This window comes from Hypanus sabinus, chromosome 10 (assembly GCF_030144855.1).
Source record: "Hypanus sabinus isolate sHypSab1 chromosome 10, sHypSab1.hap1, whole genome shotgun sequence".
In the NCBI taxonomy this organism is placed as follows: Eukaryota; Metazoa; Chordata; class Chondrichthyes; order Myliobatiformes; family Dasyatidae; genus Hypanus; species Hypanus sabinus.
Genome location: NC_082715.1, coordinates 56,764,625 through 56,792,474, shown reverse-complemented (window position 1 = coordinate 56,792,474; position 27,850 = coordinate 56,764,625). Strand labels below are relative to the sequence as shown.

Below are 27,850 nucleotides of genomic sequence, written 5' to 3'. Positions count from 1 at the left end.
CCAGCTATAGAGAGTGGAATTATATCTCTATACATATTAGTTGACATCATGAAAGATTCTGTGGTGGTTTGACAAATGGGGGGGGAGGAGGAGTGGTTATGTGGAAGAAACAAAAGCTATGGAAAAAGTATTGCAAAACAAAGCTGTGACAGCTCAAGATAGAGGAATTTCATCTTAAGAGTTTAAAACCAGGATATCTCTACCAAAGAGAGTTGTGGATGAGCCAGTAAGTCTATTCAACTCCAAGATAGGCTTTTAAACAAGGAAATCAAACATCAGAAGGATAGGCACAAAAAGCTAAAGTTCAGAGCACCCATAATTTGACTGAATGGCACAGCAGCCTACTTCTACTTTGTTCTTATGCTCTTATAAGAGATACAGCAAGGATAACAGTGAAAGTAAGGGGATTGAGAGAATTCTGAATAAAGCTGAAGGTTAAAAATCAGAGAATGAAAATGTACTTAAAGGCTAAGGAAAACTGCAGAAGTACCACCACTAGAAAATTTTTGGTGTTTGAATAGACAGTGAGAACAAGGATTTTAAATGAGAGAATTCAAACAAGCTCATATAAAAGATGAGAAAACACTCGGGATGTAAAGGATGTAAAGAATAAAAGTCAAACTGACACCTAGTCAACTAGGGAAATGGCGCTGGTGCAAACAGCTTGACTGATTTCCATCAAAACTATCATGTGAAGCATTTATCCATATTAAATTTAACAGCATTTGTTACATAAATTGTACAATTACAGTATCCTAGTCACAGACATTACACTGAACAAGTATTAATCAGGACATTAAATAACCACTAAAATATTAACTACATTTTAAAGTTTAATTACCCAAAGACATGTTTTTTTTTAAATTAGGGAGTAAGCTATACATACCAGGAAATCCATCATCTGCTTCTGCATCACCAGGACCACTACCAATACTAGTAGTATCTAGGCCCACATGTATTAGCTGTAGCTGTGAACGAAGCTGTTCAATATCACTGTCTTTGCTGTCTAATGCCATCTGCAGTTCAATACGCACCTGACTTTCTTCTGCAATTTGCTGTGGGAAGATTATTGTATCAGTGAATTATGGTTATTTATACAAAATAACCCTTAAAAAACAGAACTCTAGTGCAAATAATTAAACACATGCCTTATCTGTATTGCTTTTGCTTCCATATGAGCTTTACTTCATTTTTTTTACTTTATTAAAAGCTGCTGTTTGATTTTGCTATTATTCTTTTTATACATTAAATGTTTTCTACATTCTAGTACCCAATCTCCAAACATCCTTTCTCATGACTTCAGTACTTTATCATTACTTTCACATGAACCAGAAACAATTTCTTTACAATTGCTTCCCACTACTTTCCCCTAGCAGAGCTTATAGGATTGCTCAACTGACCCTTAACTCGACTAAAAAAACATCAATTCCACCCATTGTTTACTGCTGCATTCTTTGCTGAATCAACTAATTCTCTTTTCTCAAACCTCACCAATACATGCCACTTACAAGTCACTTTATTTTGTTAAATAATTTGATAGACCAGGGATCTCATCACATACTCTTCATGGGAAACGGATGTCAGAAGAAACAACATACACCTGAAGATTCTTCATCTGACCTGTTTAATAATGCTTATTTCTTCTTCAGAAAGTGACAGGTTCTTATATTGTAACAAGATATCCACACCAAAATTCTGCCTTTTATCAACACACCTACATGTCTTCAAATAATAACATGTTAAAAAATTTCATTTTTAAGTAAACTTTAATTTGTACATATTTTGCTTCAGTTAGCATCTGCTTTTCAAAGCTTTTATATTATGTGTAAAATGTGTTTCAAAGTTTCTTCCCAAGCTATTACTTTACAAAGTAACTGTCTGCACATCAGAATATAAAATTTTACTGTGCTGTCCTCGGCCACTTATCTGCTTTTGAGAACATTTGCAGAATTAATCCCCTGAAAATGAGAGGCATGTGTACTGGAACATCGTTACAAACCATTGTAACAGAACAAAGAGCAGAAGAAATTGAAGCACTGCTACATAATAAAATTGACAGAGTCTGCACATATCACAACTGGGATCTTAACGAATAAAAATTTCTATCTTTGCCTGCAGAGCAAACTTCATGCATCATCTTACCGCTTGCATTTCATTGAGCTCTTTCTGGTATTTGATCATCATTTGTGTTAATTTTTCCCGCTCTGACCTTAGCTCCAATTGCAGTTTTCGATTTTCTTTTTCTTTTTTACGAACATCAGTGTCATTTCCACGCTTCCCATGGTCCCTCTTCATATCCTTACGATTCATAATTTCCGCTAATTTATTGACAGCCTGAAAGATAAAAACTATTTTCTTGAGAATTTGCATTTGAGAATGTAATTCCTTAAGCAAAGAACAATTTGCCCACTGAGAAGTCCCAAAGTATGTCTGCAAAAAAAAAAAATCTTTCACTTAAAGAACATGGTTACTGAATAAATTTGTACATATTTCATCAACAGTGTAACATGCAACATTCAACTTCACAAAACTAAGCACATTTGACTCTAGTATTCTTTTTGAGACTAGAATATATAGGAATAAAATTATGATATTTGGCCCATCAGGTCTGCTCTGTGAATCATGGCCGATTTATTTCTCCTCTCAATCCAATTTCTCCTGTCTCTTCTATATAAGCTTTGGCACCCTTACTAATTAAAAAGCTATCAACCTCTGCTTTAAATAAACCCAATGGCTTGATCTCCACAGCCAATCCTGGCAATGAATTCCAGATTCACCACCCTCTTGCTAAAGGAATTGCTTCTCCTTTCTGTTGTAAAGGGGCTTCCTTCTATTCTGAGGCTGTGCCCTCTGCTTGTAGACTCTTCCACTACTGGAAACATCCTTTCCACGAGTCTTTTCAGTATTAAGTTTCAATGGGATCCCTCCACCCACCCTCATTCTTGTAAATGACAGTGAGTACAGGCCCAGAGCCATGAAATGCTCCTCATACATTAATACTTACATTCTTGTTAACTTCCTCTGGACTCTGACCAATGGCAGTGTATCTTTTATTTGATATGTGGCCCTAAACTGCTTACAAAACTCCAAATGTGGTCTCACAAATGCCTTATAAAACTTGCTTCAGGAAATTATACCAGTGCCTAAGAAGAATGTGGTAATCTGCCTCAATGACCATCATCCAGTAACACTTAGAACCACTGTGATGTGAGAGATTAGTGATGAAACTTCTCAACTCCTGCCTGAGAAGTGACTTAGATCTGCTTTAATTTGTCTATCAGCACAATAGGTGCCATTTCATTGGCTCTTCATTCAATCCTGGAACATCTGGGCAGCAAAATGCATATATCTGATGCATACATCAGGATGCTCTTGACTACAGCTCGACATTCAATACCATCATCCCCTGAAAACTAATTAAAAAGCTTCAATACCTTGGCCTCAATACCTCTTTGTGCAATTGGACCCTTGATTTCCTCACTTGCAGACCCCAGTCTGGACTGGCAATAATATCTTCACAATCTCCATCAGCACAGGTGCACTATAAGGTTGTGTGCACACACATACCCCACCACCACTCTACTCACTTTATACTTACGACTATGAGGTTAAGCACAGTTCTAATGCCGTATCTAAGTATACTGATGACACCCATTGTTATTGGTTAAATCAAAGGTGGAGACAAATCAGCATATAGGAGGGAGATTGAACAGCATACAGGAGAGGCTTAGTGATGCCATAATAACCTCTCACTCAATGTCAGTAAGACCAAGGAGCTGATTGTTGACTTCACAAGGAGGAAACTGGGAGGTCCATGAGCCAGACCTCTTTGGGGGAAATCAAAGGTGGAGAGGGGCAGCAACTTTAATTCCTTGATGTGATCATTTCAGAGGATCTGCCTTTGGCACAGCACATAAATGCAGATACAGAGAAATCACAACAGGGACTCTACTTCATTAGAAGTTTGTGAAGATTTGACATGATATCTAAAGATCTGACAAATTTCTATAGATGCTCTTTCGAAACTGAATCAGGAAGGTGGTATAAGAGCCTCAGGACCCACAGCACCAGGTTCAGAAACAACTACCCTTCAGTCATCAGGCCCTTGAACCAGTGGATATAACTTTACTAACCCCACCACTGAACTGTTCCCACAACTTTTGGACTCACTTTTGAAAGATTCTTTGTCTCATGCTCTTGACATTATTTTTTTTTAAACAAGTTTTTCTCATCTCAAGCTGGTATAACCGGAGGTGCAGGCGTAGCCAAGCATGCTCATTTCTCAATTGCAAGGAACTTTCAGAGTATTTTAGTATTGTGGTTTTCTGAAGATTTACATAGATATTTTTGTGTAGCCCTAAATGTTTAATGCTATTGTGTAGTGCATTTGGAATGATAACAATTGTATATATTACTAATGGGACAATGTATACCTTGCTTATGTTCTAAAGTCTTTCAATTTCCTCTCTTAATTCAGCATATTTCTGGTTCTTCACTTGTTAGTTTCTGTAAGTTTATGTGTTTGGAATGGCTATATCTATTTAGTGAGTTGTTCTTGCTTGTTATCCTGCGTTAATATATATGGATGGTTATTAAGGAGTGTCTGATCTATAATAACAGATCAATCATAAAAACAATTGTGGGATTCTGACTCTAAAACTGGATCTTGCTTGTATTTATAGTAAGGTATGATTTCTTCTAGATGTTTGTATTCTAAAGCAAGGTTTTGATGAATGATGTTTGCCACATAATTGTGCCTGTGTAAGTAATCAAATCGAGCTAAACTGATATGGATCCTGAAATGTATTGGATTGTATTCGTTTTCTTCTCTATGTTTATCATCTTGAATTTGTTGGTCTTTTATTATGTATTTATGATATTTTTTATGATATATTCTTTCATTGGTTAACTTTTTCTTCAATAGTGATAATGTCTTCATTTTTCTGGGTTGTACTCTCTTTTAAGTTTAGTGGTGTATACTCCTCATCAGAATTGCATATGTTCGCATGGAGTACTGAATCCTGTTATCGTTGATGAAAATATATGCTTAGAAGTTTTATCTAACTGTTGTGTAGATTTTTAATGTAAGATTATTCCTCTTTCCCCATCTGTCCTAGGTAGCTTTAATTTAAGTGCATTCAAGAATACATAATCTTTTCTGAAATTTGTCATGTCAGTTCTTATTTTTCTTTGTAAATTTTCCAAGTTGGTTTTGGAGCACTATGCCAAAGAATACATAAAAATAGGTTTGGCCCTTCTGTTGCATGCGGTCTTTCATTCATTTTATTATGTTACTTGGATATGCTCTGTCTGCTCACAAGAAAATGAATCTCAAGGCTGTATATGGTGACATACATGCATACTGATAATACAATTACTTTGAGCATTACATCCTTGCTTTTATATTCTAGTACTCTCGAAATGAATGCTTGAAGAATTTATCCAGTAAAAAGACTGGCAAAGGAATACTGGAACACAAGGGAAGGTTGATGTGCCTGAATAGAATAGATGTATCTGTTACTAGTCCTGATGAAGAGTCTTGGCCTGAAGCATTGACTAAACTCTTTTCCATAGATGCTGCCTTGCCTGCTGAGTTCTTCCAGCATTTTATGTGTGTTGCTCAGCTTCCCAGCATCTGCAGATTTTCCCTTAATTGATTATCGAGGTAGAATCCAGTTTGCAGGATGAGTGCAATGACATTGTCAGTGAGTATATTTTAGAAGACCCTGTTGTAGATAATTTTATTAATAATGATGTTAATAACTCTAGTGGGTATAGGACATCTAGCTCTCAGCTTTCTTTTGTATTCCAGTGCTTGTGAAATGAATGCTACCGATTCAACCTGCAAGTTAACCTTTCCAGGGAATCCTTCTATCAAAATGCATGATTATACACTTCCCAATACTGTATTCCATCTGCCACTTCTTTGCCGATTCTTCTAATCTGTGTCCAAAGCATTTTACAGATCATAAGACCGTAAGATATGGGAGCAGGCCATTCAGCCTATTGAGTATGCTCCATCATTCAATCATGGGTTGATCCAATTCTTCCAGTCATTCCCACTCCCCTGCCTTCTCCCCATACCCTTTGATGCCTAGATAATCAAAAACCGATCTATTACTGCTTTAAATGTATCCAATGACTTGGCCTCCACAGCTGCTTGTGGCAACAAATTCCACAGATTTACCACCCTTTGACTAAAGTAATTTCCCCACATCTCTGTTCTAAATGGATGTTCTTCAGTCCTGAAGTCGTGCCCTCTTGTCATAGACTCTCCTACCATGGGAAATAACTTTGCCACATCTAATCTGTTCAGGCCTTTTAATGTTCGAAATGTTTCTAGGAGATCCCCCATCATTCTCCTGGTCTCCAGGGAATAAGGCCTAAGAGCTGCCAGATGTTCCTCATATGGTAACTCTTTCGTTCCTAGAATCATTCTCATGAATCTTCTCTGAACCCTCTCCTATCAGTCTATCTTTTCTAAAATAAGGAGCCCAAAACTGCACACAATACTCCAAGTGTGGTCTCATGAGTGCCTTATAGGGCCTCAACATTACATCCCTGTTCTTATATTCTATACTTCTAGAAATGAATACCAACATTGCATTTGCCTTCTTCACCACTGACTCAACCTGGAGGTTAACCTTTAGGGTATCCTGCACAAGGACTCCCAAGTCCCTTTGCATCTTTGCATTTTGAATTCTCTCTCCATCTAAATAATAGTCTGTCCGTTTATTTCTTCCACCAAAGTGCATGACCGTACACTTTCCAACATTGTAAGACACCCTGCTTCTCAGCATTACCTGTCCAATCACTGCTTGTATCATCTACAAACTTGACCACAAAAGCCATGAATTCCATCATCCAATTTATTGACACATAATGAAAAGCAGCAGACCAACAGACTCCTGTGGAACACTACCAACCACCAGCAGCCAACAGAAAAGACTCTTTTTGTTCATACAATTTGCCTTCCGCCACTCAGCCAATCTTCTGTGCATGCTGGTATCTTTCCATGGGTTCTTATCTTGTTTAGCAGCTGCATGTGTGGCACCTTGTCAGAGGTCTTCCAAAATTCAATTTCCATTAATTCTTCTCTGTCTATCTTGCCTGTTATTTCCTCAAAGGATTCCAACAAATTTGTCAGGCATGATTTCCCCTCAAGCCCGCTTTATCATGTGTCTCCATGTCTTTTGCCTCCATTCCTTCTTAAAATGTGGAGTGACATTGCAATTTCCAATCCTCCAGAGACATTCCAAAATCTGGTGACTCTTTAAAGATCATGACTAATGCTTCCACAATCTTTTCAGCTACAACTTTCAGAACCATGGAGTGAAGTCATTCTGGTCCAGGTGACTTCTACACCTTCAGACCTTTCAGCTTCCAATGGTACTACTTAGTAATAGCAACCATACTGATTCTTCCCCTGACACTCTTGAATTTCTGACATGTGACATGAAATACTCATTCAGTTCACCCAGCATTTCTTTGCCCCACATTACTACTCCTCCTCCAGTATCATTTTCCAGTGGTCCAAAGTCCACTTTCATTCTTTATATACCTGAAAAAAAAAACTTTTGGTATCCTCTTCTGTATTATTGGCTAACTTACCCTTTCTTTAATGCAGTTTTAGTTGCCTTCTGTTGATTTTGAAAAGCTCCCAAGTCCTCTAGCTTCCCACTAATTTTGCAATATTGCATAAGCTGTCTTTTGCTTATATACTGTCTTTGACTTCCCTCGTCAGCCATCGTTGCCTCATTCTCCTTTAGAATGCTGCTTCTTCTTTGTTGTGAACTGATCCTCTGAGCTACTCCAGCCAGTGCTGCTCTACCATCATTCCTGCAAGTGCCCTTTTGAATCAACTTTGGCCAGCTTTCCTTATACCTCTATAGCTCTGTTTACTCCATTATAATACCAATACATCCGATTTTTGCTTCTCCTCTCAAATTGCAGGGTGAGTTCTATGATATTTGTTTATTTATTGAGATGCAGCACGGAATAGGCCCTTCAGGCCATGCCGCTGTGCAACCCCCTGAATTTAATCTCAGGACAATTTACAATGATCAATTAAACTTCTCACTGGTATGTTTTTGGAACGTGGGAAGAAACTGAAGCACCTACAAAAAACCCATGCAGTCATAGAAAGAATGCACAAAATCCTTACAGGCAGCGGCAGGAATTGAACCCTGGGTCACTGGTACTGTAAAGAGCTGTGCTAACCACTGCGCTACTATGCACCACAATTATTATGATCACTACCTCCTAAGGGTTCCTTTATATTAAGCTCCCCAGTCAATCCTGGTACATTACACAACATTTAATCCAGAATTGTCTTTTTTCCACCAGTGGGCTTGACCACAAGCTGCTCTAAAAAGTATTCTATAAATGCTTTCCCTTGGAATCAAGCACCAATCTGATTTTCCCAATCTATCTGCATATCAATAACCCCATGACCATTGTAACATTGCCCTTTTTACATGTCATTTTTATCCTCTGCAGTAACTTATATCCCACATCCTGGCTACTGTTTGGAAGCTTGGATATAACTCTCATCAGGGTCTCTTTACCCTTGCAGTTTTTCAAATCCACCCACAAGGATTCTACATCTTCTGATTCTTTATCACTTCTAAGGATTTGATTTCATTTTTTTTAACCAACAAAGCCACCAGAAGATATCTGCTCCCCTGCCTGTCTTTTCAATATGATGTGTATCCTTGAATGTTAAGATTTGAGCTGTGATCTTCTTTCAACCTCAACTCTGTGTACGTCATATCTGCCAATTTCTAACAATTTCAACTATAAAGATCATATACCTTGTTTCATATACTTGTGTATTCAAATATAACACCTTCAGCCCTGTGTTTAGCATCCTTTAAAAGTGGAATGTCCATATGAGGCAGTGCTGCAACCAGTCAGGATGCTCTCCACTGCACATCTGCAAAAACCTATAGTCTCTGGCGACACATTGGATCTCCTTAAATTCCTAAAGTAGTAATAACAGCTGACAAGCATTCTTTGTGAGAGCATCAATGTGCTCGGATTTTATTTTGCAACTCCTGTAACATAGCTCAATAGAATCTGACATTCATTTATTCAGCCAGGTAACTGCACACAGGGATAGGCAAGAAATCATTTGTAGACTGAAACCTTGAAGAAATGAAATCAAATCCTTAGAAACGGTTTCCATTGATCAGAAGATGCTTTCAACTATATAGGAATGGAGAAGGGTTCCAAGATCAGGATGTTTAATAAATCAGGGCAAAGTGAGGAAAGCAAAGGCGCAGTGCAGCGAAGGGGAAACTAACAAGTGTAACAAGCTGAGGCAGAAAATGTAAAAATTATGTAGTACAAAGCAAACCCACTTAGTAAAAACTATATATAATCATAAATAACAGGCAATAACAGGCATTACTCCGGGGGTAATTGTCTACACAGCCAAAGTGTGACCTCTTGAGAGGGTAGAGCATAACTGGGGAAATATCAGGAGTACATTTGAATGAAACCGCAATTGTAATGGGAGATTTTAATCCACATATTAATAGGATGAACCAAACTGGCAAAGATATCATACAAGAAAAATTTGTGGAATGCATCCAGGATCACTTCTTAGAGCATTATGTTGTAGAATCTAGCTGGGAACAGGCTATTTTAGATTTAGTCATGGGTAATTAGGAAGGATTAGCAAAAGTCTTGTGATTAAGAATCGCCTAAGGAATGGTAATTAAAATATGACAGAGTTCCAGATTAAGAGTGAACATCCAAAATTACTGATTTCAATTTTAATAATTATATTATTATGTTGGTAGTCTACCCTTACTTCCTTGTGTTCACCTAATAAAAACTGCATTGCCCTTCAGTTTTCAGAGTGCTCTATCTATTGAGTCTGTCCAACACAGAAGCAGCATTGTGGAAAGAAAATAAATTAAGCATCTCTTTCTCCCCAATATGTAATCCTATTTGCAGAATATTAGGTTGCCTATCTTAGAGGGATTAGTGGTAATTTTTTCACCCAGAGAGTGGCTGTAACCTAGGACACAATGTCCAGAAGGTGAAGACAACAGGTACTCTCACAAAGCCTGGAAAGCATCTGAATGAGTATTTCAATTATAAGGGCACAGGAGGTCTCACATTCAGATCCAACATCGATAGCAATTTGAAGGTCAGCACAGGCATGATAGATTAAAGTATTTCTGTGCTATGCGATTCTGGCTCCAAGCCCATTGACTGACAACAGTTCCTATCACTTTCTTTGGTAAACTTGTAGCTGTGCGTTCACATTCATTTCAATTACAACAATCAAGCGACAATTGTCTCGTCTCAATGTGCAGATTCACCAAGTGGTAGGAATACCTGAATAAGTAATAGAAAGAAGAAAATGCAAGTGTAGAACTACCAGTAATCATTGCTGAACCAGCTGCCACTGTTGCTTGAAAAATGGGTAGAATTAACCAAGTAAACTAGAAGTTGGAACATTGTTTGATTGCCAGAATCAGAATCAGATTTATTAGTACCAGTATGTGTTTGTTAACTTAGCAGCAGCAATACATAATAGAGAAAAAAACCACACAAAATAAAATAATAAAATAAATTTAAAAATTACAGTATACATATACTGAATAGATTAAAATAGTGCAAAAAACAGAAATAATATATATTTAAAAAGTGAGGTAGTGTCCAAGGTTTCAATGTCCTTTAGGAATCTGAGGCAGAGGGGAAGAAGCTGTTCCTGAATCGCTGTGTGTGTCTGTCTTCAGGCTTCTGTACCTCTTACCTGATGGTAACAGTGAGAAGAGGACAAGCCCTGGGTGCTGGATGTCCTTAATAATGGATGCTGCCTTTCTGAGACACCTCTCCTTGAAGATATCCTGGGTACTTTGTAGGCTAGTACACAAGATGGAGCTGACTAAATTTACAACCCTCTGCAGTTTCTTTTGGTCCTGTGCAGTAACCACCCCCCCCCCCCCCATGCCAGACAGTGTGATGCAACCTGTCGAAATGCTCTCCAAGTTACATCTATAGAAGTTTAATACTATGAGCTTAATACTATGAAAAGTCTTCTTTCTGATTGGTCTTCACAATAAACAAGTTTTACCATAGTTCCATTATTTATATAATACTAAAACTCTCATGCTCTGTGTTTATCACCTCTAATTAGTGCAAGGTGCACTACAGTGGCACTATTTTTGGCTAAATCGACTTAAAATGTGCTAACTTACAGAATGCAGGCAAAATTCAGGGTTACATATTTGTATAAAATTGTTCATTCACCAAAATCAACTGTCCCATTTTGACCCGAGAGCCAATCCACCATCATGGAAATCAGGACGCGACACCAAGACGCATGCGCATGGCCAGTCTCAGCAGCGCCTCACGATACTCAGAGCTAATTCCACCTTTGAGTGATCGGGCAATTTTTGCAGTGAATAGAGAAGACAAAAATCACACAGTATTTGACAGGCAGCTATATCGGGTCCTCTGAAGCTGTCAGATCAATACTTGGATTTCTAATTCACGAGAGGGAACCAGCCGTTGTTCGCCTTAAGTGCACCTTCCCTAACAGCATCAAGTATTTTTTCGAGATAATGCTGTTGCGCAACTGAATAATGGTATGGCAAGAACCACTTTAACGGAATTCATGGATCTTTGCACTCGCGATCCATTTGCAAGAACCCTGTACTATGCGGATATTCCCAGATTCTACACTTGGACCAATAAGAGATGGGAAAGGAGAATGGGGAAAAGAATGGAGGAGTACTCTGGGATTTTTGAAGCAAATGTTCTGGGTTGAGTTTATATCATTTCTCCACAAAGTGGTGACCTCTACTATTTGAGACTTCTTCATCACATAAAGGGACAAGTATCTCTTGAATCACTGAAAACACATGATGGAGATATCCTTCCATCATTCAAGACGTCTGCAGAGAGAGAGGATTGTTGCAAGCTGACAATCATTGGCAGCAAACTATGGAAGAAGCAGAGAGAACAAGAATGCCCAGAGCAATGAGAGATTTGTTTGTTGTCTTGCTAACAAACACTGAAATCAGCAATCCACAGCAATTATAGAACCGGTTCAAGAATGCAATGTCTGAAGCTTTCTTACAAATGGAAAGGAGAACTATCAATGATCCTAATATCATGATCGATGAGAGGCATCATGGACAAGCTCTTCTGTATTTCCAAGAGAAACTTGAGAACTTGGGCAAAACGCCTGAAGAATATAACTTGCCAATGCCAAAAAACGGTACAACTACTCAAAGTGCTGGCAATCTGGAATTATTGTGTGAACTGCAATATAACAGAGATGAACAGCAGGAATTTGTTTCACAGAAGGAGCCCCTATTGAATAATGAGCAAAGTATATGAATATGTGTGTGACTGCTTGGAAAGGAATCTCTCTTCAATGATTTTCATTGATGCACCAAGAGGAATGGGCAAGACATTTATCATCAACTTGATCCTCACTAAAGTTAGGGGAGATGGAGGTGTTGCTATTGCTCAGGATCATCAGGTATTGCAGCAACATTGATGCCTAGTGGTAGGACAGTGCATTAAAGATTCAAAATACCCCTCAAGGTCAATGAAGATACCCTTTTTAACTTCGATAAAAACACCAATACTGCAAATTTATTCCAAAATGTGAGGCATATTGTCTGGGATGAGTGCCCCATGATTAGGAGGGACAGCTTTGAAGCCGTGGACCGGACTCTTTGTGATGTATGCGGCAAGAATGAGGCCTTCGGGAGTATTTTAACCATTTGCTCTGGCGATTTCCATCAGCTTCTACCAGTTGTGAAACGTGGAAATGATGCTGATGTGGAGAACTCATGCATATAAAATCCTACTTATGGAGAAAGTCAAGTCAAGTCAAGTCAACTTTTATTGTCATTTCGACCATAACTGCTGGTACAGTGCACAGTAAAAATGAGACAACGTTTTCCAGGACCATGGTTTACATGACACAGTACAAAAACTAGACTGAACTACGAAATAAAAAACACAGAGAAAGCTACACTAGACTACAGACCTACACCAGACTGCATAAAGTGCACAAAAACAGTACCGGCATTACAATAAATAATAAACAGGACAGTAGGACAAGGTGTCAGTCCAGGCTTCGTGTACTGAGGAGTCTGATAGCTTGAGGGAAGAAACTGTTATATAGTCTGATCGTAAGAGCCCAAATGCTTCAGAGCCTTTTCCCAGATGGCAGGAGGGAGAAGAGATTGTATGACGGGTGCATGGGGTCCTTCATAATGCTGTTTCCTTTGTGGATGCAGCGTATAGTGTAAATGTCCGTGATGGTGGGAAGAGAGACCCCAATGATCTTCTCAGCTGACCTCACTATCCGCTGCAGGGTCTTGCGATCCGAGATAATACAATTTCCGAACCAGGCAGTGATGCAGTTGCTCAGGACGCTCTCTATGCAACCCCTGTAGAATGTGATGAGGATGGGGGGTGGGAGATGGACTTTCCTCAGCATTCACAAAAGGTAGAGACGCTGCTGGGCTTTCTTTGCTATGGAGCTGGTGTTGAGGGACCAGGTGAGATTCTCCATCAGGTGAACACCAAGAAATTTGGTGCTCTTTACGATCTCTACCAAGGTGCCGTCAATGTTCAGCGGGGAGTGGTCGTTCCGTGCCCTCCTGAAGTCAACAACTATCTCTTTTGTTTTGCTCACATTAAGAGACAGGTTGTTGGCTCTGCACCAGTCTGTTAGCCATTGCACCTCCTCTCTGTAAGCTGACTCGACGTTCTTGCTGATGAGACCCACCACGGTGGTGTCATCGGCGAACTTGATGCTATGGTTCGAGCTGTGTGTTGCAGCACAGTCGTGGGTCAGCAGAGTGAACAGCAGTGGACTGAGCACGCAACCCTGGGGAGCCCCCGTGCTCAGTGTGATGTTGTTGGAGATGCTGCTCCCGATCTGGACTGACTGAGATCTGCCAGTCAGGAAGTCTAGGATCCAGTTGCAGAGGGAGGTATTCAGGCCCAATAGGCTCAGCTTTCCAATCAGTTTCTGAGGGATGATTGTGTTGAATGCTGAACTGAAGTCAATGAACAGCATCTGAACGTATGTGTCTTTTTTGTCCAGGTGGAGGGTGGTGGCAATGGCGTCATCTGTTGAGCGGTTGGGATGGTATGCAAACTGCAGGGGGTCCAGTGAGGGGGGCAGCAGTGTCTTGATATGCCCCATGACGAGCCTCTTGAAACACTTCATGATGATGGATGTAAGTGCAACGGGATGGTAGTCATTTAGGCAGGACACTGAAGACTTCTTCAGCACGGGGACAATGGTGGCGGCCTTAAAGCACGTTGGAATAGTGGCGTTGCTCAGGGAGATGTTTAAGATGTCAGTGAGAACATCTGCTAGCTGGTCTGCACATCCCAGAGGGTCTGAGCACTCTACCAGGGATGTTGTCTGGTCCAGCAGCCTTCCGTGGGTTGACCCTGCACAGGGTTCTTCTCACGTTGGCCATGGAGAGACAAAGCACCCGGTCATTCGCAGGAGGGGTGGACTTCCTCGCCGCCACGTCATTCTTCGCCTCAAACTGGGTGTAGAAGTTATTCAACGCATTTGGGAGGGAGGCATCACCTGCACAGTCAGGTGATGTTGTCTTGTAATTGGTGATGTCCTGGCTGCCCTTCCACATGCGCCACGTGTCACCGCTGTCCTGGAAGTAACTGTGGATTAGCTGGACATGTGCACGTTTTGCCCCTTTGATGGCTCGGGACTGTTTGGCCCTTGCTGTTGTTAAAGCTGCCTTGTCACCTGCTCTGAAGGCGGAGTCGCGGAACCTCAGCAGCACACGCACCTCTACGGTCATGCATGGCTTCTGGTTGGCACGTATAGTGATGGTCTTGGACAGAGTAACATCATCAATGCTTCAAGTTTCAATTAAAGAGAAACGTGATCGAGTGAGGGAGAAGGATGATATTCTGAGTTCTTATTGGATGTTGGAGAAGATTGAGAAAAATGAAAACAATGAAATCGAATTACCTGAAGATATGATTCTGTCAGCAATAACTATGGAAGAATGCATTGATTTTATCGCCCCGACATTCAACAATCCTTAAGAATTGTTCTTAAAGAATTCTATCTTGGTTCCTCTCAATGAAATTATGTGAAAAATAGACTTCACATGCATTAGACATTTCCCTAGAATCATGAAAGAATACTGTTTCTTCAATGCCTTAAGTGAAGGAGCTAATTCCACTCATTTTCCAACAGAATTCCTTGATTCGGTCAAACTCCCTGGATTGCCACCACACAAACTGTAGTAGAAGAGGGAATCGCCCATCATTTCAATGAGGAACTTGGATCCAGCAAGGGCTTTCCAATGGAACGCAAATGATGGTGGAAGAACTGCATGACAATTTTATCGTAGCAAAGATAAACATTGGTGCGTTCAATGACATAGTCATGATCCCAAGAATTACTCTCAATTTATCAGAGGGGAAGATGTCCCTCTTGAGCACATCCAGCTCCCGATACAGTCATGCTTTGCTATGACTATACATAAGGCGCAGGCCAAACCATGGAGAATGTGTTGATTTATCTGGAGAAACCGGTCTTCCAGCATGGTCAGCTGTATGCGGCTTTAAGCCGGAGAAAAGGAAATGAAAACATCAGAGTATTCTTGAAGGGTGACAGTTCAACCAGACATGGTCATCAAAAGTGTCCCTCGTTAAACGAAGAGGAGCTGTATTTGTCTTGTTACTCGTCTTTATTCTTGAATAAACTGAGTTCTTCTTCTTTAATTTCCAAAGTACATCACAGCAGACTGCACTACCTTTCTCTCAAAGGGTCACCCAGTTGTCTAGTGTCCTACTATAAATAGTCAGATACAGTCATATTACCAGATTCCTATTGCTGTTGAAAATGACCGACATCATTGTAGCTCCAAGCTTAATTGCAAATGTTTCCAAAACGATAAAGTGAAAATAACACTTTGAACTTCAGTAACAAGAAAATCTGAAGATGCTGGAAATCCAAGCAACACACACAAAATGCTGGAGGAAGTCAGCACGCCAGGCAGAATCCATAGTTCCTCCAGCATTTTGTGTGCGTTGCTTTGGAATTTCAGTACGCAGTTTGAAGATTTGTACAGTTTGCATGTGGGATCCATGGCCAGCTCACCATGGATCCCATCCATGTGCCTTCATTTGTTATTTATTTAGAGATACAGCACAGAACAGGCCTTTTCAGCCCAACGAGCTGCACCACCCAGAGATCCACCTATTTTCACCCTAGCCTAATCACAAGGCAACTTACAATGATCAATTAACCTTCTAACTGGAGCACCCAGAGGTAGCCAATGTGCACACCGGAGGAACACACAATCTTTGTTACAAAGGTCACCAGAAATGAACTCCTAGTTCTGACACACCGAGCTGTAATAGCGTCAAGCTAATTACTACACTCCTATAGGCCTTTAATTTCCTAGTCTAACACATGAGGGTTCTCGTCCAATAGTTTACTAACGTCCATGTGGACACCTCCTGCCCTCCTGCCCTGTCTCAACCAATATGTACAGTTACCTGCATAAAGAAAAAATCTAATGACATTGTGCAAAAGCTGAACCAAAATTACTTAACAGGCAAATGAGAAGGGTTTTCATGCACATTCTGGAGGAAGATTCAAGAGCACTGTGCAGAGTGGATTAAGAAGGGAAAAGATGGTGTACTTTGGTACAGATACTTAATTGTCAGCACCATTGATTGAAGATAAAACACTGTTCATTTTTAGTGGTGGTCATAAAAAAAAATAAACCTAAAGAAATATAGCAGAGCAGATCTCATGGACACTGCAACGTGAAAGTCAATTCAACAAATTTAAAATTGAATTGTTAAGACACAAAAATTGATTTCCATTTTAAGATGATGCTCGAAGGAATTCAAACATGCTTTGTGAATGTGCTACAGTTGTGCCAATTGTATCAATACAATACAGTTATCAATATCAATACAGTTGTATCAATTAAGATTTGATTTCTTTACGCTTACCTGTGTTTTGAGTGTCCTCTCATTTAGCAATTGTTTGTCGTACTGGACTTTAATATTCATTAGATTTGCATCTTCTTCTTTTAGTTTGTTAACCTCTGAAACCAAATGCAAACACACTTTAGATTCCAGCATCAGAGTATAAATTACTATCATGATTGTCATTGATCTGAAGTCTAAACTCTCTCTCCTTAGATGTAACACACCTTGAATACATTCTTCGACTTTTATTTCTGATCTCAACAAGCCAGTTCTTTACATATTTGTACAAAATACCAAGCTAACCCTACAAAACGGTGCTAATGCAGATCAACCACCAATAATATTGTATTAATGGTTGAAAATGATGTTACATAGAAACATAGAAAACCTACAGGACAATACAGGCCCCTCAGCACACAAAGTTGTGCCAAACATGCCCCTAACCTTAGAAATTACTAGGCTTACCTGTAAGCCCTCTATTTTACTAAGCTCCATCTACCGATCTAAAAGTTTCTTAAAAGACCCTATCGTATCCGCCTCCATCACCGTTGCCGGCAGCCCACTCCATGCACTCACCACTCTGAGTAAAAAAACTTACCTGACATCTCCTCTGTACCTACTCCCCAGCACCTTAAACCTGTGTTCTCTTGTGGCAACCATTTCAGCCCTGGAAAAAAGCCTCTGACTATCCACACAATCAATGCCTGTCATCATTTTATACACCTCTTTCAGGTCACCTCTCATCCTCCGTCACTCCAAGGAGAAAAGGCCAAGATCACTCAACTTATTCTCATAAGGCATGCTCCCCAATCCAGGCAACATCCTTGTAAATCTCCTCTGCACCCTTTCTATGGCTTCCACATCCGTCCTGTAGTGAGGCGACCAGAACTGAGCACTGTACTTCAAGTGGGGTCTGACCAGAGTCCTATATAGCTGCAACATTACCGCTCAGCTCCTAAATTCAATTCCACGATTGATGAAGGCCAATACACCGTACGCCTTCTTAACCACAGAGTCAACCTGCACAGCTGCTTTGAGCATCCTATGTACTCTGACCCCAAGATCCCTCTGATCCTCCACGCTGCCAAGAGTCTTACCATTAATATTATACTCTGCCACCACATTTGAAATGAAACACTGTCTTTGAAATTCTAAGATTCTTAAACTGTCCCTCTTATGAAGATTTTATATGCAGCTGAACTACAGTTATTAACAATGCTGCAATTTAAAGTATATAATGTTTCAACATTTCTTTTTGCATTTCAGATCTCAACTGGAAAAAACAATAAAAAGGGTTCATCCCCTGGAACCAAATCAGCATTCGAGATCACAGTTGATCTTCTACCTCAAACACAATTCTTTTACCCCATTCCTGCAATTTTCAATTCCTCTAAATTAATGAAATATTTTAATTGATCTTTGTTTTGATTGTAATCCATAACTGAGCCTCCAGTCCTCCACAGGTATAGATTTTCAAAAATTCATAATCTTAGAGTGAGAAAAATCTAAATTCACCCCTAAATGGACTATCCCCTCATCATGATTGTGTGTTTCAGTGCTCCCTGAAATATTGCCAATGGATTAGTGAATCAAAAGGATCAAAGAAACATAGTATGCAGAGTTGTGAACACAGATCATAAAAATCAGCCTCCTTTCTCTGGGCTCTGTTTACACTTCTTGGTGCTTCCAATAAGCAACCAATAAAATCTAAGACAGCAAAATGCTCAATGACAATTTCTATACCACTGCTATAAGACTATGTAACAGGGTTCTTCTCCAATGAGGTAACTTGACTTCGGAATCTATGTTGTCATGGCCTTGCAACTTATTGGCTGCTTGTACTGCACTTCCCTGTAATTGTGTCATTATATTCTGCACTGTTTTTACCTTGCACTACCTCAATATACTGAAGTGATGAAATACTAAATGGAATGCAAAACCATGATTTTCACTGTACCTCGGTATTTATGACTATAATAAAAAAAACTATTTACCAGTTTTGGTTTCTTGCAACTTAAATGATGCATCTCTAACAGTATTGAACACCTCAATAATCCACAGAAATTTCAACCAAATGAACTGGTTATTGGTTTGTTATTATCACAGTACCAAGATACAGTGAAAAACTCTGTATCTTGACAAAATAATAATACCTAATCACTTCAATGTTATCTTATATCCTCTGGATACTGCACACTTCACAATCAGCCAATTCTTACATGGAAAGTTATATAAAATTTTAAATAACAAAAAGGACTATTTTATATTACAGACAACATTGCTCCAGGCCATTCCGTCCAATCTGTTCACAGTGCATACTTAGCTAGTTTATTCAGACCATATCCCTCAAAGCTCCACCCTCCATGTACCTGTCCAAGTGCTTCTTAAATTATTGTTCCTGCCTCAACCACTTCCTCTGGCAGCTCATTCCAAATATAGGTTACTAGCTTATTTTCATTACTGCCATGCCATAAAATTTACTTCATGCACATTATACAAGGACAATAAAAGACCTTTATCCTGCACGACCGAGTTGTATTTAATGAAGTCATTGCTATAGGTTTTTCTTTTTTCCTCAATTGTCAAATAAACAGCTCACAGAAAGCTAATTTTTGTAAATAAAGTAGTAATAAATGTCTTATTTTGAAGTTTTGCTTGCACTCACGGTCCTGAAGCTCCTTCACTTTGTTGTTAAGTTCTTCCTTTTCACTTGCAAGATTTGCTACATCAGCTGTCAGTGTTCTATTGGTCTCCTCCAGCTTAAAAGTAAATTAGAATACTTAACTCAAACAATTTCTAAAATAAACAAATGCTGCACAGTTAAATGCATTTTTCCATGCCAGTTGTGTAATAATCTTCTCGCACATACTCCAAATTGCCAATTCTACATTAGTCATTTCCGATCAAGTTAAACTGACCCAATTTTAATTCATCAGTAGGAAGATAGGCAATTTTGACAGATAAAAACAAATCTGAAGCACTCTGCTTTAAAATCACTCTTAAAATTAAACTGCTTTAAAATTAATTTCACTGAATAAAATGCTCTATCCCAAACTAAAAATACATTCCAATGAACTGGAATATCACTACAGTCAGCCCTCCTTATCCGCATGTTCTGCACACGCGGATTCAACCAACCACGGATCAGGAAAACCTGGAAATTCTCTCTCCAGCACTCGCAGTTTGAGCGTGTACAAACTATTTTTTCTTGTCATTATTCCATAAACAATACAGTATAACAACTATTTACCTAGCATTTACGTTGTATTAGGTATTATAAGTAATCTGGAAATGACTTAAAAGTACAGGCAGTCCCTGGGTTATGAATGAATTCCGTTCCTGAGTCCATATTTAAGTCAGATTTGAAGTCAGAACAGGTACATCCGGTATTACTTAGCGTTAGTCAAACGTTTTTCTTAATATATAGTACATATTTTACCTTTCTATGCATATAGAACACTTAAGAAACATACATATTTCAATAATTAAACCACTGTGTTGCTTAGTAATAATTGTAGCTTTCATCAGGGCAGGGCCTTTCAGATACTCCATTAAAATTGTTCCAATCTTTGACTGACTGTAGCCTAACACTTTTCCAATGACTGATGGTGTTTTACCTCTTTCTGATCGCTTTATTACTTCCACCTTACTTTCAATCGTGATTATGATGATTTTCATGAACAGAAACACTGCAGATTCAGAGCTCGACTGCTGGGTCCTAATGTCCACCTCACTGAGACAGGTTAAATAAGGGACTTGAGCATCCACGTGTTTTTGGTATCCGCTGGGGGTCTTGGAAGCAATCCCCCATGGATAAGGTGGTCTGACTGTATGTACAAAGAAGCCATAAGACCCATGAATTAGTTACCAGCTCCATTGAAGGGTATTTTTCCTTCACGTCATTTTAATCCAAGCGTTTATTCTATTGTCTTTGGAGGTTGCTTTTGAATCAGCAGGAATCGCCCTTTAGGGCCCAGTCCATATCCTAACAACTCATGTGATTAAAAGAAAAACTTCTGTTTGTTTTGTTAATCAGCCTAAATCCTTCAGAAAATTGAATCATTTTCTTGTTTCTTATCTTATCCAAAGTCTTCTTTACTAAAACAATTTTATCAAATTGTCTCTTAATCTTCCCAACTGCAGAGAGAACTATGCCATCTTTTTCTGTTGTTTTAAAAAAAATGTAACTGTATTATCAAGAAAGCCAGATTTGTAACTGATTCTGCAACACGGCTATATTTTGTGCATTGTTTAGTGGCCATATTTTGAATCACTTTGTTCTTTATAATATTCAAGCTGTTGGTGGACTATGTGATAAATAACATTTATGAATCACAAAGGCTTCAAAATGACATAGTGTAAAATGGAAAATTTGATCTGTATCAAGTCCTCAGAATATTCAATAGTCTTACAATGTTTTTAAGTCTTCTCCAAAATCACAATTTCCTTTTCAAGCTTGCCATGGATCTCCATGTTGCTGGGAACTCCTGTATTTTCTTTCCTGTGCACATGATCTTTCTCACACCCAACTTCTTTGTAGCCCACTCTGATGCTAACCCTGAGTTCCCCACTGAAATTTCTGTGTGCTTCACCACTGTCTTCCCAGATTTCTGATCTCCTAGGTCCTCTACTGCACTCCTGTTTGAACTCTACTTTGGGCTCCAGTATACCCAATCCCACATCATACCCACACTACCAACACTGATGCTTTTTCACTTTCACTAATCGCACTTCCATATCCACAACTTGTCTCAATGCCAAATGACTAGCAAGCCATTTAAACCCAGCTAGCTGCTGCCTGGAAATTATTTTAAAAGTGATCATTTGGTTCTAGCATTAGCTTTGAAAGGATTTGAGCAAACTTAGCTTTTCAAATTTCCTGACAACTGGACCTTCACCAAACCTATTCTATTCCACTATCTCTTCCAACCACTTCCACGTAAAGTTGGCAAATAAATTCCCACCTCAATTTTAGAGATTATGAACAATGCATATGATGTACTTAATTTCTTATTAACTATAGGATGGACTGAGGTGTTCTGGGCAAAAATAAAACACTTTAGTCCCACCAGATACTATATCTAAAGCGATTGTATGGAATTAATTAAAGTGACTCACAGATGCAATAGTAGCATCCTTCTCCACCAGTTCCTGCTTGTGCCTTGCCATCATCTCTTTAATTTCAAGCTCCTTCATAATTTTTTCTTTCTCTAAATCAGAATATTGTTCCTCTGCAATTGAGCGTGCAAGCTGTTCAGAATCTGCTTTCGTTAGTGTGATCTCAAGCTGTGCTGCCAAAGAATCTCTGCCGAGAAGCAAACAAGAAACAACACAACAGCATAATTAGATTTGAAATTTAGGATTTGATTCATGAAACCCCATTCTGAAACAAAACTAACAAATTATTTTAAATCTAGCCAACCACTACTTAGATAAGCAATCTTTTTATCATTTTCCCACAAAACTTCAGATGCAGTTCATAGTAACATTTTATTTCCCAGTAATTTTTCTTCCAAGCATTTTTTTTGCAACTACATAGCAAACATTACCCAGAAATTTAAAGCTTTGATTTGAACTTTCCCTATTCGAAGTTGGTAAATAATATGTCAGATCTCACTGGAAATGATCACTGAATTTAGCGCTTTAATTGACTTCAAGCTGTATAATAAAAAACCATCTTTGAGTTTTTTTTAAAACAATTCCACTGTCAACTGCCAATACACTCTATGACTGAACACATAATAAGGTGATGAGTCGCTGGACATGAAGATTCCCCAGCATTTATATTGGATCTCCTAAAATTCTATGGGGATCTGAAGGCTGTCAATATCAAGCAAAGTGAAGTTTTCCTCCCTCAAAAAATTGGATTTCTGTTTTTATATTTGAGAAAGCAGAGGGGCTGGATTTTATCCTGCTGTCAAGGCTTTAACAACTGCTCAGAGACAGTGTGCCTTAGAAGTCTCTATATCCCTGGACTCTGGGATGCTTTACGGTCACAAGACAAGCCCTACACATTTGTTAAAAATATTTCCACATAGTGAGGAAAGCCAGGTTATTAAAATTCTACTTCTCCAAATGGAGAATTAGGATTATATAATTTAGATTGCATTTTAAGTAAAATATGCAAGATTGTGCATTTGTTTAACTGAGTTAAATTCCCACCTCTCATCCTGCAGCTCCTGCATTTTTTGTTGCAAATCCTTACAAAGTTTGCTTTTCTCTTCACATTCTTCCTTCAGCTCCCTTACTTGAGTCTTGTACAAAGTCTGCAGAATTTAAAAACAATAATATTTAAAGGTTTAAAATAAACTAAAACAAAACTGTACAGATAGAGAGTCATACTTCATGGAAACAAGACTTCTACCGAACTTGTCCATGTTGACCAAGATGTCTCATCCAAGCTAGACCCATTTGCCAATAACCTTCTAAATCCTTCCATTCAATGTACCTGTTCAATTGCGTTTTCAAAGTTGTTTAAACTGCCTCAGCCACTTCTTCTGGTTGCTCATTCCACACAGATACCATACTTTGTATTAAAAATAGTCACGCTGGGAAGTACATCATGTATATTCACTCAATTTATGCAATTTTATACACCTCTATAAGATCACCTCTCAGTCTCCTATGCTCTAAGGAATGAAGCCCTAAGGTCAAGTCCTGGATCTATCAGTTGCCTAAAGCAATGGCTGAACATATCATCTCTTTTTCCTTTCGGCTTAAATCAATGCATCTGTTCTTTTACGTAGTCAGTTAGGAAAACGGTTTTCTCAATTGCACCTATCCATTTATTGTAACTATTTTTAATGTTAAAACATAAAAATTATTTAAAATTTCTATTGAAAAGATGAGTCGAATTTCATCACACCAAATTTTCTTCACTTTAAAGTTACAAATGCAATACATACTGAAAAATACTGCTCTGCCTCCAACTGGTCCTGAAGTTCTTTCATTTGACCATCAGCATCCTGGCGCTCTCTGTAATTGTGGATATAATTAAAAGCAAAATTACAATTTGAAGAACAGAAAAAGAAACATACACTTGAGATTTAGGTTTCTGTTATCTTTTAAACTTCAGTTGACACTTTCGAAGAAACTTGTAGCCCAAACCACAAATGGATACATTTTCAGTGTTTTAAGGAGCACAAACCCAAACCAGCCTTTAATAAAAATTACAACTTAACCACAGGTTCAATGCAAAGAAAGTAGCTTCAAAGGAAGCCAAACTGAAGAATTGCCTTACTTTAAAAACCCTTATTCCTGCTAGTAAACAATATCTAAATTTAATTATGGTATAAGCACTGAGTATTTGAAGACAGGGCATATGAAAGCTGGCATCTCAATTAAAATTTGGTTACCTAAACCCTTTTTGAAATGCACAGCATTCAAGTACAACCCCACAGCTTGAAAGATTTTTAACTAGTTGTGATTGTGATCGGGTGTATGTTTATTGGAGGTTGGAAGGTCAGGAGAAATAAAGAGTGTTTTTCTTTGAAAAATGTTATCCACGACTACAGGAAGCCCATTGAAAACCTTCCTTTACCTGCTAGGCAATTTTAACTGCCCTTTTCTTTAAGCCAGACCAGATAGTCCTCAATCTGCAAATATAAAAGACACCTAAGCACCAAAAAACTTGAGGTAACAAGGAAATGATTGGCAGCATTTTTGTATATCAAGGTTAAAACTGTTTAAAGCTTTATATCTGCAGAAGATAACTAATATTCTTGGTCACCTATTCAATCTTGCAAGCAGAGGACTGTTTATGAATTTAAAAAAAAATGGACATATGGTTTTTAAACCTTACAAACACTCGGATGTTTAAAAGTTCCCAAACTAATTGCAAGATAAAACATGTCACAATTATAACTTAAACACAAGAAGCTACCTCAAGTATTTCAGTACTATCTGAATTATGTTGGAGAATAAAAACATATAGGAAATACATCCAGGCCTGCCATCACCTTCTAAATATTTATAGGAAGTTTTTGGTATTTCATTGGTTCCAAATGACTGTTCGGGAAGACCTCACAGTGGATAAAAAAAATAAAGTTAAGACAATACTTCTCATTTGGATTTAAATTAGAGATAAATGGTTTAAAAGAATCTTATTTTGAGAAAGAATTTCTTGCTTGATACTCAGTGGAAGCTTGCCAAAATGCCTAAGAAACATCTTGGAGATAAAACTCAACAGACAAATACAAACACAGCCATACTTTCAACAAGAGTCTCTAAAATAAAGCAGCTGCCCATCTTGCAGTATATTTCTAGTTTATCCACAGTATTTGACTGAGTAGTAGCATATCTTTAGATTAGATTAGATTAAACTTTATTGTCGTTGTGCTGAGTACAGATACTAAGCCAATGAAATGCAGTTAGCATCTAACCAGAAATGCAAAGAATATTTTACAAAATAACTGCAAATAAAAGGTAGGTGCTGCAGCACACAAATATAAACGTACTGAGACAGTACAATATGGGTGCAATACTGCTTAGCACTGTGATGTGAGGTTCATCAGGGTCACAGCCTCGGGGAAGAAGCTCTTCCTGTGCCTGCTGGTGTGGGAGCGGAGGTTCCTGTAGTACCTACTGGATGGGAGGGGAGTAAAAAGTCCATGGTTAGGGTGAATTGCATCCTTGATAATGCTTTTTGCCCTGCCCAGGCAGCATTTATGGTAGATGTTCTCAATGGTGGGCAATTGGGTGCCGATAATCCGCTGGGCAGTTTTCACCACACACTGGAGTGCTTTGCAGTCCGGTGCGGAACACCTGCCGTACCACACTGAGATGCAGCTGGTTTGTATGTGCTCAATGGTACAGCGGTAAAAGTCCGTCAGTATCCTGGGACAGAGGTGAGCTTTCTTGATGCTCCGCAGGAAATAAAGGTGCTGTTGTGCCTTTTTGATCAGGATGGAAGAGTCTATGAACCAGGTGAGATCCTTGGAAATGTGGCAACAAGGAATTTGAAGCTTATTTGTGTCAGCACTGATCTATGAAAGGTGCAGCAGACTAGCCCATCTATATATTATTTCACTTTTCCAACCTTTGATACAAAAGTGACAATGTGGATTAGACAGTACAAGGACAGAATGCCAAACTCAGTGTAATTGGATACAACTGGCAATACTTCAGATAGTTTATCTGCATCTTGACTTTTAAATCCACTTTGCCCAAATCAAATCTGCAAAGCAGGGTGCTCCAAATTAGTTACATTGTTAAGTTCCTAAAGTTCGCTACTGCGTAGATCTTAATGGCTAATAATGCAGAGAAAGAAAAACTTACTTTCGCAGTTCTCCTATCTGTTTTTCCAGACTCAGTTTAGTCTCCATCAAGTGATTTATCTCCTGCTTCAGCTGTTTCTCTGACATTTTCAGAGAATTTACTTGTTGTGTCTGCACCTTCAAGTCATTCTGAGTTAAACTACGTTTTTGAGTCTCCTGTTCTATCTTCAATGACAAGTTTTTGACCTGAAAATGAAACACAAAGAACCAACATTTAAGTTTTTCACTGCTCCTGAACTATACATTGGCTAATTCATCCAGTGTTCAGCACATCATGCCAATAAACCACATGTCAAAAATCAAATCATCTCAATTTAGACAGTATGTACAAAGTTATTGTTGGAATGTTTCTATTTGTAAGAAACACTCAATTTGGCATGATTGCAGTACAGATGCAAACACAATAAAATAAATCTTAGCCTAGCATCTGTGGTGCTACTCACCTCCTCAGTTAACTTTTCTTTTTGACTCAACAGTTCTTCTATTTTTTGCTGTGCTTGCTTAATATCACAGTCATACATTGAACACTGTTTTTCAGCTTCTAGAAGACAATTTTCAACTTTCTGTTTTGAACTTCTCTCTTCCTGCAGCTTCTTTTCCATTTCTGATAAAGTACAGTTAGAAAGGAAACTATTAGTACCATTAAATACAGATATATCCCATGAAACCCTAGGAATTGCAACAAAAAAAGGAAATACCCCAGAAAGAGTTCCCAGGTCCTAACAAATCTATTCTAAAGTGCTATTGGGTGGGTGATGGAGGTAAGGGTCGATAGAAGGTTGCTGGTGCAGTATTACAGGAAGAAAATTGAAAATCAAGTCACTTTATATCGATTAGAAACTGGAATGAGGAGAAAGAATCTGGAAGCAAAATTTTGGTTTCTTTCTGGACGGGAATTTATATACAAAAAATGTATGGGAAGAATTTCTTAAAGCTCCAAAGTGTAGACACAATGTTTCAATTAACAATTTTTCAACTAGTTAACATATTTGTTATACAAATCCCAAGCTAAAGACTATGAAATATTTAAGTTCACTCAAATCTAAAGGCAAGCTGAGGAATAGGCCCAGCCAGTTGGGACAAACTATGAGTATTTTTCAATCTATGATAAAGGCAGTATCCGGAGAGGGCTCTTTCTCAAGGCGCTGATAAAAGAGATCTGTTATGGGTGTCTATAATCCTAACAAAGTTGCTCTTGTCATTAGAGATGTGCTCCCACTGTAAACACGTAATTCTACAGCTATATATTTGCATGCAGAAAGTCAAAGTAAACTGTATTTGGGACTATTGAAACTATTTATTCATTTGCTGTTCTGTTTGTGCTTACAGTGTACAAAGCTTCAGTGTACTTTTGAGATTCTATTGAGTTTCTCTCATCAGTGCGTCTTCTACCAGGTCTTCTCTGGAATGCCTTGCGATCACATTGAATCATCTTTTGCACATACAGATCCATTCTCTGAGTGGATCTCACTCATGAAAGCAATATACAGTATTAAAATTATACTAAAAATTGTATCTTTGCACATATCATCCTTGCTTTCTGCAAGAGATTAGCATTTACAGCAGAAGTCTCTCATTATGTTTTCCCAAGT

General features: G+C 38.6%; 1 protein-coding gene across 3 annotated transcripts in view; it reads right to left on the bottom strand.

Annotated features, from left to right (window-relative positions):
• rock2a (rho-associated, coiled-coil containing protein kinase 2a) overlaps window positions 1-27,850 on the bottom strand; it is a 209,748-nt gene that overhangs the window by 17,059 nt on the left and 164,839 nt on the right. For all 3 annotated transcript variants that reach the window (XM_059981881.1, XM_059981879.1, XM_059981882.1), the window contains exons 18-26: window positions 26,702-26,862; window positions 26,260-26,444; window positions 23,889-23,958; window positions 23,146-23,249; window positions 22,102-22,288; window positions 19,649-19,742; window positions 17,005-17,099; window positions 2,143-2,334; window positions 887-1,055 (exon numbers count right to left, since the gene is read on the bottom strand). In XM_059981881.1, the coding sequence (XP_059837864.1) occupies window positions 887-1,055; window positions 2,143-2,334; window positions 17,005-17,099; window positions 19,649-19,742; window positions 22,102-22,288; window positions 23,146-23,249; window positions 23,889-23,958; window positions 26,260-26,444; window positions 26,702-26,862 (1,257 nt within the window). The remainder of the gene's footprint in view (window positions 1-886; window positions 1,056-2,142; window positions 2,335-17,004; window positions 17,100-19,648; window positions 19,743-22,101; window positions 22,289-23,145; window positions 23,250-23,888; window positions 23,959-26,259; window positions 26,445-26,701; window positions 26,863-27,850) is intronic.